Here is a 12,239-nt window from a genome sequence, read left to right as displayed (position 1 = left end):
TGTCATGTGGCATGTCAGTGATGGGTGTGATTGATCAGCAATGAAAAAATACCAAGGGTAACACATTAATCTGAGAAAAATTAGAAAGTATTTCTTCCACTCCCACCAAAACCCCAACACACTTTGGGGCGTGTCTGGCATATGCTGAAAGGATGGGGGGAAGAGTTCAAATAAAAGATGCAGACATTTTGCTTACTATCATCAGTGTTGCATGACACAGGTATGCTGATATCTGTCATCACTATGTGTACATTTCTTAGAAGCCACACTATTTGATCATTTTCCCCTCCCTCTTCTTCTTCTCTGTGTTTTTTTGCCCCTTGGAGATTGCCCATGAGGTGAGGCTGGGTCTCAGAACCATGGTGAGCATTTAAAAAATCACGTATAATTTTTTTTAAAAAAATAAAAATCTATGCTTGCAGTCACTCCCTGAAACCTCCAACCTTTCCACCCTCCCTGCCTCTTTTGTTGCCTGCAGTGAATGCACACCTGAACTGCACAAAGCACACATTTCCTCAGCCTACAATGCTGTCATTTCCAAACAATTTCATTTTCATACCTCTTGGCATGAAAATAAAAAAAACCCCTCATGTGATGTCACATTTTCCTTAAAAATGTTATTGTACATCCTTTTTTGCTACTTTTTATCTGTATTGTTCTGAGTCAGTGCCAGACCATTGATGCATCGGGCCAGTACTGTCCATGCCAACTGCTTTGCCAGGCATAAATGCCCTTCCCAAACAGTGCAACTGAGTTCCTTATAACTAGATGTGCCAGGGACCAAACCTGAGACCCTCTGCATGCCATGCACGTGATCGCCTACTGAGCTATAATCCATTCCTTAACCTTACAAAACCGACTACTATATATGTATAGACACACATTCATTGCTGCTATTGGAGATCTCCCTCAATCCAACTCTAATTCAAGGGTGTGCAGAACCACAGGAACTCCTCAAGGGAATGGGCCAGTCTATCTGAAACCTGGCTTGGAGTGCCCATTCACGACTGTTTTAAAATTCCAGCTGCTTAGATAATGCAAAAATACCCTAAGTATATTGGAGTACAATTCATTTTTTCTCATGTTAGAGAAAAAAGCAATCATGTCTTTGATTCTGTCTGTAATTCCTGATGATTCAGTCTGTCAATCCAGGTTTCTTTCTTGTGGGAAAGTAACCCAATGAAACATGGACTCGGTGAGCCCCAATGATGTATTCCCGCCCCCATAAATTCAAAGCATGAAAATGTTTTTCTTCTGTAATTTGAAGAATTCAACAGAAGCCTATAGAGTTGCATTAACACTAGTGAAATGTATCAACATGCTGTTTGGTTGCAGTTGGAGTTTGGCTAGAATGAAATTCAAAGCAAATCTGAAAGCACTTCCTCAAGTGAGGAATTCCAAGGGAATTTAAGCCCAACAAATTTCATCTGTGAGATGAGGGTAGTTTCCTACATCCCTAATTTTAGCTCTTCCACCTGGGTGTTGGGAAGTAATTAACATGCCAGGTTCCCAGAATCCAGATATTTTGGCATGAGGAACACATATTTGGAGGTCTGAAAGGTTTCAGCGGCTATCAGATGCATTTTTTGTCACAGCAGCTAGAAAACAACCTTTGCTAAAAACAATGTTGACTCACACCGGGAAATGTTGTCAATTATGCCAACAAGGCCTCATTTTTAAAATTTGTTTTGCTTAAAAGCCTCACTATCGATCTTAGTTAGGCACGGTATATAGAAAACAGAAAGAGAAGCTGTCTGTATCTCATAATACTACAGCTCAAGGGCATCAGACACAACTGACTAGGGCTGGATGCAGGACAGACAAAATAAAGTAGTACTTCACACAGCACATAATTAATGCATGGAATTGATCGCCACTAGCCTAGATGGAGGTTGTCTATTTATTATTTATTTTTAAACAAATCTACTTTGTCTATTTCCCCAAAGGAGCTCCAGACAACTAGAATAGTTCAAAACAAAACAAAGCACAGCAAAATAAAATTTATCAAAGGTTAGAAGACATTATGGTTATATGGAAACTTCACATTCTGAGGAAGCTGCTGGCTTCTAGTTGTTGGGGAGCAAGAATATGAGAGAGCTTCAAGCCATGTTTGTGGGTCCTCTGGAGGAATAGGAACTTAGGAAGCTGCACTGATCCATCTAGCTGAGTACTGTCTAAGCTGCCCAGTAAGCTTGTAGAGAGGCAAGCTTGCATACCTGAGTCTTTCTCAGCCATGCCTGGAGATACCAAGTACTGAACCTTTGATTTTGCATGCAACACACTGCCTGTAGCACTGAGCTATAGCCCTTTCTTATCTGGCTGAATACAGCGGACAACAGGATGCTATGCTCAATGTACCTTTGCTCTGATTCAGGAGGGATCGGCATATGTTCTTTCATTTTGCACATGGTTACTCAACAGTATCACCCCCCAAGAAAACAAGCAATGGCTACTTGGTAGTGCTATTGCCTTTTACTGCTCTCATCTTGTTTGAAGATCAGCAGACATTAAGAAATCTGTTTCAAGCGACCAACACCAAAGCATCAGGGTGCCGCTGAGTATTTTCTCAGAATTTCAGACTCACCAGCACTCTGATGCTTCCCAAAAACACGAGACCACGGGAGCAAAGGCAAAATAACATCCTTTCTTTCAGTTCTGCTTTTTAAGTACAAAAACATATTCAAGATTATTTCCTTGCAAAAGGGATTGTGCCCAGTGAAATTATCTGAAATTATCTTGTGGTCAACAGTTGCATTTGGTTTACCTTCTAGGAAGGTACTAGTCATTGTGTGTGTGTGTGTGTGTGTGTGTGAGAGAGAGAGAGAGAGAGAGAGAGAGAGAGAGAGAGAATATGATAAAAGGGAATTGGCCTATCTGAATGCTTTCTATATGACTATTAAGAATGTGCTTCTGTGAGAACAGTATGCTGAATTAGCTGTGCCACTAGCATGACCCAGGCTCATTTTATAGTCTTATGAGATCAAATCAGATCTGTTAAAAGTGAGGCCCTGTTTTCTTCCTATTCACTATAATGAGGAATCTAAAAACTGTGATGACATAGCCTCTCCTCCTCACAGTGGAGAGGTGTTGTGAGCGGGAGCTGGTCCCACGTCAGCAGGGGGCGTAGTCGGACTCCTGTGTCACTGTCCTGGCTGCCACGCCCTGCCCAGCGGGCCAGCCAATAGGGCCGGTTTGTGGGCGGGGTCGAGCCACATTCAAGCGTATGTGGCAGCCTCGTGGCTTCACTCTGTTGCCCGTCTTGTGTCTTATTTATCCGAAGCAGGTGGAGGGTCCTCGACTCACAATTCCCCTTTTCATAGAAGTGGATTAAATTTTTGGTCATAGTAGCCCCCCTCCAGTGGATTATGCATGCCAAATTATAAGAAGATACACGGGGGGGGGGGGTTGTGTAGGGCACCTTTAATAGGGCACCTTTAATTTTTGATTTATTTTTTTTAAAAAAAGGCTTTTAATTTTCTGCCAGAATGGGAGAAGACTGCCAGATTGATTGATGCAATGGTTCTTTCATAAGGGCAGACATTAATGTTAGGGTTGTGACAATATGAATTATTGGGGGCAGGAGTGGGGGAAAAGAACACTGATCTCTAGGAAAGACTGATGTGTAGAACATCTCACTCCTATCTCACAAAGACCCTATTACCTCAAAGGATTCCCCTGAATTTTTGGAGAAACATGGAAACGTCTCCATTGATTTGCATGGGGGAGGGAGGCAACAGAAAAATAGCATCCATCTCCAAGAAAAACTGGTGTGAAGAAAAAGGAAACTTAGCAAGAACTCTTTTTACCCAAAGGTTCATTGATTGTGGGATTCTCCTCCACCGCCCATGAATTTTTCTGGGGCTGAGAAATCTGACCACTGACTTGCATTGGGGAATGCATAGATCAGTGTGAAAAACTAACAGTTTAAATTCCCCCACCCCCAATCCTTGTGATTGGGAATGTCTTGGGGAAATCATTCACTGTGAATAAAACCTATACCTATGTGTCAAAATGAAATATTCTCCCACCTCACCTCTCGGGATGAAGGATAAACTGGAAGGCAAAACTACATAATTCTTACTTCCTGAAACAATGTACAGTGGTACCTCATGTTACGAACTTAATTTGTTCCGGAGGTCCGTTCTTAACCGGAAACTGTTCTTACCCTGAGGCGCGCTTTCGCTAATGAGGCCTCCCACTGTGCTGCCAGCACATGATTTCCATTCTCATCCTGGGGCAAAGTTTGCAACCTGGAGCAACTACTTCCGGGTTAGAGGAGTTTGTAACCCGAAGCGTTTGTAACCTGAGGTACCCCTGTATTGTACCAAAATACAGCCACTCTTTAATATTTGCACTTTCCTGAATTTTGCAATACAGTTCTGCATGTTAATGAAAACAATGTACAAAGTTGCAGGGCGTTAGGTGAAATCTTGCAAAATGTGTTGGACAAACTTCCCTACTAAAAACGTGTGCATTTGAAGAAGAAAAATTCACACCAAAATGTTGATGAACTTTTATGAAATGAAAACTGATGTGTGCCCTTATGGCTGGAAAAAGGAGCAATAGAAAAGAAGCATAATGGGCAGAGTATCTCATCCTTACCACCTCAAGCTCTGGGCATTTCCCCAGTTACAAGGCCTTTAGACAGTCAAGGAGACAAAGCCATTAGAAAGCTTAGGCAATGTCTGATGCACCTTATCTTTCTGAATCGAATTGTGCCACCAAGAAGGCACCATAAGGTGCACCAGAGACCTTTCCCTGTATTGTCCATATTTGCCTTGTTATTTGGGATGCCTATAGAGCCAATGAGCACACCCTAATGGATAGGGCACAGTTTTATTTATATTTGAATAACAGATTCAGAAGAAATGGGCAGGTCCCATCATAGGCCTCTATAGATGTACAACACTGATTTGAGATCTTCCCACTTGATCCATACATCTCATGTCATTCCAGTATTTATGTCAAATGTTATTATCCATCCACGAGGAACTGGCAGCTACATTTCACCCCTAACATGATTTGACCCACAGCAAGAAGACTGTAGGGATTAAATCATTCCATTGCTTCTGAAATTGAAGTGTTTGTGTAAACCAAAGGTCTACCCACCATATGCCACCTTTAATTCACTCTTCTCAGACCTTACACCTGAAAATGACAGACACATTGGCTAAAGAGACCCTTTTCATAGTCTCTCTGAGACCTGGTTTATATGTTCCAAGAAGTAGTGAAAGAATATATATCTAGAAATTCCTATATGTGTTTAGATTTCCATTGTTGCATAAAAATAAATCCACCACAACGGGGGGGGGGGTTGTCATATAAGACAGTTAAAACATTTGAGCAGAAGCTTTCTAGCCAATAATATGCCAGTTAATAATAATATTAACCCACTTGCCTAATAGCTATTTTGTTCACCCATAACACTCTTTCCCCATTTTGGTTACTGCGCCTTTCTTTATTTTACTTTGTATCACCATTTCTTTCAAACTCAGATGTTTTGTCTTGCTACCTTAGCTTGGGCTAATCTAGTTGCCCATTCCAACTTTCTTTACATTTGCACTCTACTTTCCAGCAAAATAATGGTTGTGGTTTGAGGATCACTACCTCCCATCCAATTATTACCTTGTCAATTGTTCTTTTCTTTTCCAAGCTATAGTAATTTATTCTGAAAATAGCTTGCCTTGCACTGGCTTCTGAAACAGAGTATGTTAATAAACTTCTTTGGATATTTACATTTTTAAATGTTTAGTCTCACAATGGATCTGGAAGAAGGGGGCTAAAATCTAACCACATGTGAACTGTTGGGTCTGCCATTAACACAGAGTAAATGATAGCATGGGCCTAGATATTTACAATTGAATGCAAGAGTATCAATATGACTTGGCTCAGCTCCCTCTGGTACCCCCACCCATCAGTTCAAAGGCTGCTCTGCCACCTTTTTGATATGGAGTGACAACTGTCTGGTTCCATCTTGATTCAAGCGGAGTCTATCCCTCTTGTTCAGGCCTGGCTTGTCTCAAAATATTCCCCAGTGCCTAACAAATCCCACCCTTCCTCCTGACACTAATGTCTGATTCACACATGGAGGCTACATGGCTAAAGCTGTCTGGCTGTCTCTGCAAATGGAATTGGTAGCATTCATGAGAAACCTATCATGGAGGTCCTGACTTCCAACAGCCTGCCTAGCAACTTCAATTTTGCTTCCAAGACCCCACTGGTTAGAATCATAGAATCATAGGCTTGGAAGGGACCCCAATGGTCATTTGGTCTAACACCCTGCAGTTCAAGAATCACAGCAAACGCCCCTGCCAAATGACCATCCAGCCTCTGTTTAAAAACATCAAATTAAAGAGAGCCCACTACCTTCTGAGACAGTCCATTCCACTCTCAACTGCCCACTACCATCAGAAAGTTCTTCCTAATATTTTCTCAGAATATCTTTCCTTGTAATTTGATTCTATCGGTTCATGTCCTCTGGAGGAACACAAAAAAAGCTTGCTCCATCTTCCATGTGACAGCCCTTCAGATATTTGTAGATGGCGATAATATCACCTCTTAGTATTCACTTGTCCAGCCTAAGCTAAAAGTCTGAGATATCAAATAGTTAAATAAATAAATGGATGCTATATACCATCTCATCATTTGTCTGCTTAACTTGCCTTGATTATTTGTCTTCTGGGGGGTCCCTGTAGTTTCTGGAACAGGTTTGGTCGCTTCGTAACATAGAAGAGATCTGGAATATAGCTCCAGTCTGATTTAATAAGTGCCAGCAATTGCCAAACTAAGCCCAGCAAAACTGCATTCTGAATGCAGTCAGCAAATTTTATGTAGCATTAAGTGATGTTTGACTAGGTCAGTTGACAGTGCTAAATTAATGTACACCACTGAGTCTTGTTTTCCACATGTATCTATGTTCAGTGATTACACCTTGCTAAGTATTGAAAACCTTGACTAATGAGGGTGTAAATTAATGTATATTAAAAGCCAACTGTTTATTCATCTATTTAGCTTAACAGTGCATAGCGGTTACTTTAAAATCACAACAAAATGCATATGTTACTCCCATTTCTTCCCTTTGGCAGGCGATAATAACGAAACCTCTGCCACTCAAATTCTGACAGAATGAATTGGAATTATGGCCTTGCAAATGGACTAGACAAATTGGAAAGTATTAACGGAGGGAGTGAATGCAGAATTATTAAAAAAATTATTCCCTTATGGGTTATATACATTATAAGCGTGGGGTGCCTTTGGTCAGGTTTCAAGCAGCCATGTTCTTGGAAACATGACTGACATCCTCAGTTTTTAAACTAGAAGTACAATTCTTCATGCCACATGGATTACCATCATACGAAGTGATTATATGCACACCGTGCTAAGATACCACTTGGCCAATAGTCATTTATGTTCACCTTCAGTGTGAGATTTTTGGAACAAGACATTGGCTTGCTTAGCAGAAGCTGCTTCTGCTTGCAAAAGTCAGGATAGCCACCGCATATTACAGTCCTTGACATCATATCTCAATCTGTTCCAACTCTCAGTTGCAGCTTTTGGGGATCAGAGAACTGTAGAGTTGGAAGGGACCCCCATGGTCATCTAGTCCAGCCCCCTGCAATGCAGGAATCCTACCCACAGCCGTCCCTGGGTGGGCTTGAACCACCAACCTTCTGGTTAACAGCCAAACACACTGACCCATTGTGCCATTGTGCCATGAGAGATGGGAGGTTTTGAGTGGATAGGGGGATCAGCCAAAACTAAGTGCCGCAGCTTTTTAAAGTGGTTGTGATTTCCACTAAGGCAAATAAATCATTTAATGCAATCCATTGTTTTTCACTGCATATTAAATTCAAGACAGTGCCATTATAGTGAACGGTAGGTATATATGCTATACCACTGTTTTCATTTCCATCTATTTTTCTTCACTTTCCCTATATTATGCAGATGCATTTCTGCATCACCTGTCTTAAAACAAATCTCTTTTACATTCAAAGCTAATGAAAATTGATATCTTCATTAGGGACTGTAAAACAAAACATTTTCTTGTGGCATTTGGAATATGATTTAACGGCATTATCATGTCTTATGCCTTCTGAGATGGAAAGTGCCAAGTTGTTATATTAAAGTTTTCATCTCTTTTAGCTAGTGTGCCTATGTTCTTCCTTTAAAGTCACTACAAATAAACTACATTTGCTGTAAAAACCAAGTGGGCACCTTACAAATGAAACTCACTTCCCTCTATAGGACTATACTATTCATCATTTCCTCTGATTGATTGAATCCAGGTAGTGGACAGTTAGACAAATGAACTGGCATCGTCTCCCCCCCCCCTTTCCCTTCTTAAAAGAGGGGATGGGACAAAGCTTCTTCAGATTTCATATAGCACACCCAAATTATATGGGGGCCACTTCAGGTATTTGGCAATCCTCTTTTATTTAGAGTTTTTATTTGGATAAACAACAAGGATGTAAGTACAGAGTTACAGAGTACTTGAGTACCCCATACAGGCCAATCCTGATGCAATAAAGTCACCCAACTGACCAGGAAAAAAAAAACAGGTCAATTTGACCTTTTTCTTTACACTTGCTCACTGCTAGATCTCTGCCACTCCCCACCCATAAAATCCCAATATGGTTGCCATAATTATTTGAGTAATGCCAGTTTTTCTGATTAAATATTAGTGGCAAAAATTTCCCCTCCAACTGGCCATGTTGCCTCGAAATACAAATGACATATTCTAGTTTCTATTCAATTAGCTTTTTAGAAAAAGACTTCCCAACATAGATGTCAGTGTTGGTGTCTCTCACAACTCTTGTTTGTTGTAGATAAACATAATTGGCTCACCGCTCAAAATACGTTTGATGAACTGTCAAGGGAAGAATCTTTTTGGAAGATGCACACAATTGTTCATTAAGGAAGCTGGCTTTGCAGGCCATATCTGTTGATAGGTTTTTCTTATTTACCTGCAACTGCTTCAAGCTTGGATGACACTAAAGGGGTAGCATGATTTTCACTACTTTATCCTACTTTACTCCCGTAATGTCTCTGTGCACAGAGATGGTCCATAGCACAATTGCTTCTTGTGCCACTACTGACTTTCCACGGGGCCAGAAAAACTTCATATTGGGAGTACCCAGATCATTTTCTTGTCCCATGTTGTTTCCTATCTACAGACATTAATGGGCTGGAGCAATGGGAAACTCTGTGGTGGGCCATGGAAATATTATATTGTACATAGTTGAAGCTATTAATGTTAGGCAACTATTTGCCCTCTAGCTTCCTGAACATTTATTAATCAGCTGAGCAACATCTGACAGGAAGAAATGTCCCTCCAGCTTGCATTGGCTCTGTTAAGTTGCGGGTGAACATAACAGATGACACAGCGATTCTTCAAACAGCTCTTGATTATTCATAGGCCGGAACTGAACTGAACTGAAGGGTTCAGCCAGCCTGCTTATACAGAGCTCCACTAGAACGCAACAGTAACCATTTTCTGTAACTATCCAATCACTGAATGTCACTTTCAATCCCTTATTTGCATATGTGGACCGGAGTGAAAACTATCTACAGTATCCCCCTGCTGGCCCAGGGTGAGAACTTCAGTACATAACAGGCTCTTGGCTTATATGACTTTCATATAAAGCAGGGTGATTTGGATAGCGCATGGGGCAAGTGCCTGGGTATCTGGTGTGGGTTGTGGAGTACACTATTCCTTGTATTCACAGTAGGCTTTATTACTTTTTTCTGATGCTGAATTTATAGTCATAATCCATATCCAAACATTTAACAAATGTTTGTGCTCCTCCTCTCCTTTGTCATCTCCAATACCAAGTGTTTTCTTTCTGTATCAACTTCTGAGACTTTTGTCCACAACAGGTCATGTCTTGCATAGGTTACAGTTAAGTTCAAATTTGCTAGTCTTCTGTCAAGCTGAAGGCTAAATTATTTGCCCCACCACTACTATCCTGGCATCTATCCCCTTACATTCCCAGGGCCACTTCATGCACGACATTTCGCATAAACAATGGAGGAAACCAGTGTACACTATCATGAGTGAAAGAGCATTATCTGTTGCTGTGTACATCAAGAATCGGCTGTGTGCGCTGAGAATCCACTGCCAATTGTGGTTTCTCAGTGCAGGTATGTGAAATAAATCAGACTTGTGATGGTGTGCAACAATATAATCAAAGGGCATTAAGTTGGTCTTAAGAGTCCACACCATGAAATATCAGAGACATTTGCTTTTGTTTTAGCCATGCAAGGATCAAATGACCTAAAGGCAAAAGGATTCCTGCCTGTAATACTATGGAAATCAACAGTTAGGGTAATAAAATGATCTGCCATCTGTCAAGGCTTGGGCCACCATGTTTAGATCAGTCCACACAACCTGTGACTCATCAAGCACACCCAAACCACTGGTCATATACTATCAGGTGTTTGACAACCACCGACTTTTCTAATTCCACTGTTAGAAAACAACAAGGAGAGGTTTATTAAATAGCTAGTGGCCCATCATACATGCCTGGTGAGTTAACTGGGTAGGTCACAAGTTATGGAAGGCTGATCTAAATCAGCAAAGATAGTCAAAGGAGTCTTCATAATAGCAGCCTAGACCCAGATGCCACAAAGACATACATTTAGGCTTTACTGTGGGGAGAAGGGCAAACTACATGGGAACTAGAAAAATTTGTCACCACTTTCTCTTTGGATGGGAATAGAGCCTCCCCAATACTTCAGGAATAATAAACTTTTCTCTCTTCTCTCATAGGATAAAGAAGTGAACCTGGAACAGGTCCACAGACGTATGAACAGTTTAATCGATGAAGATTTAGCTCACAAGCAACTCTCCCCAGCATCCATCGAAATCTCAGCCTTGGAGATTGGGGGCATGCCACCCAGTCAGACCCTAGAGCCTGTCCGTGAATACCAGAACACACAACTTTCTGTCACCTCCTTTTTACCAGAACAGACAACTCATGGTGCCAGCAGGACACTCACAGGTGCCTCTGGTAGCAACCTGCCGCTGCCTCTGAGCAGCTCAGCTACCATGCCCTCTATACAGTGTAAACACAGATCACCAAACGGAGGACTATTTCGTCAGAGCCCTGTGAAAACCCCCATCCCAATGTCCTTTCAGTCTGTGCCGGGGGGAGTCATTCCAGAAGCCATGGAGTCGTCCCATGGAACATCCATATAATGAAATCGACCAGCAAAGATTTTTAATACAATTAAAATGAACTCTTACATTTTTCTTGTACATATCTGTAAATAATGAAAGAATGAAGTGGGGTAAAAAGTGTATTTTGAATATTCCCAATTTTCAAAGTCAGTAAAAAACAAACAAAAGAAAAAAAGAAAAAAAAGAAAAATGTATGAATGACTTTGTAAATTTTGTTCTCTATGAATAAAAAAAAGGCAAACTACTTGTGACCATTCTCAAGTGCCAAAGAAGACCTGTTAATGGGACTGAGGGCAGTAAAATATTTCTCCAGATTTTAACTGGTACTCCTTTTTTTTTTGTTCATGTTCTAATTTCCTACTTTTAAAGCAGAGAAAGCTATTTCTTGCTGGAAACCCAGTCCTGCCATTCTGTTCATTTATCTTGCCCCAGATTCTGCTGTTTTATTAAAAAACACAGTCCTCCTAGGAAATTTAATGGTGCAGACACATGCAACAACGCCTAAAATGCCACTAAAATTGTGCAGACAATAAATTAAGAACTCCTTTCTCATGACAAGGATGAAATGGTCATTCTTTATTGCATTGTGTTGTATGCACAGCTTCTGCAAAAATATGTGCTTATGTGTATACACACACACACACACACACACACACACACACACACATATATATATATATGCAAGGCCCTATCCAACTTTGCGTTTGAACAAAGGTAGGATGGTAGGTAGGATAGTATGTGGATCCAGTTTGAAGAGCAGCATTTGCACCTGTAGGAATTTGGCAAAGGGGAACAAAATCCAGAACCCTAATGTGCCTCCTGATGGGAAACATCCCCAGCTTTTGTGCTTAGGCCCTATCTCTACAGCCCCTGCAGCTGCACTGGAGATGGAGTAGAATGGCAACCAGAACCACCTGTTTGTGTGCAGGCTTCCCAATGCAGGTAGATGTCCACAAAAGTCTCTTGGGTCAGATTGACATCTGCATATGTGTTCTACAGTTTTGCAGATTCATTGCCAGCCATTGCTTAGCAGTTTGGCTCTTTTGTATGCATGTTCCTC

The 12,239-nt window shown here is 41.1% G+C and overlaps 1 protein-coding gene across 6 annotated transcripts in view; it reads left to right on the top strand.

Annotated features, from left to right (window-relative positions):
* GRID1 (glutamate ionotropic receptor delta type subunit 1) overlaps positions 1 to 11,493 on the top strand; it is a 700,182-nt gene extending 688,689 nt beyond the window's left edge. For 2 of the 6 annotated variants that reach the window (XM_081913537.1, XM_081913536.1), the window contains exons 17-18: positions 327 to 362; positions 10,769 to 11,493. In XM_081913537.1, coding sequence (XP_081769663.1) covers positions 327 to 362; positions 10,769 to 11,197 — 465 coding nt within the window. In that variant the 3' untranslated portion in view covers positions 11,198 to 11,493. Of the gene's footprint in view, positions 1 to 326; positions 363 to 10,768 lie in introns of those variants that run through there. The other 4 variants (XM_081913538.1, XM_081913539.1, XM_081913540.1 and 1 more) reach the window with 3 other exon arrangements.
* The last annotated feature ends 746 nt before the right edge of the window (positions 11,494 to 12,239 follow it).

This window comes from Podarcis melisellensis, assembly GCF_964234715.1.
Source record: "Podarcis melisellensis genome assembly, chromosome: 5".
Taxonomy (NCBI): domain Eukaryota; kingdom Metazoa; phylum Chordata; class Lepidosauria; order Squamata; family Lacertidae; genus Podarcis; species Podarcis melisellensis.
The sequence above is the reverse complement of the archived record's forward strand: the minus strand, read 5'-3'. Positions and strand labels throughout refer to the sequence as shown.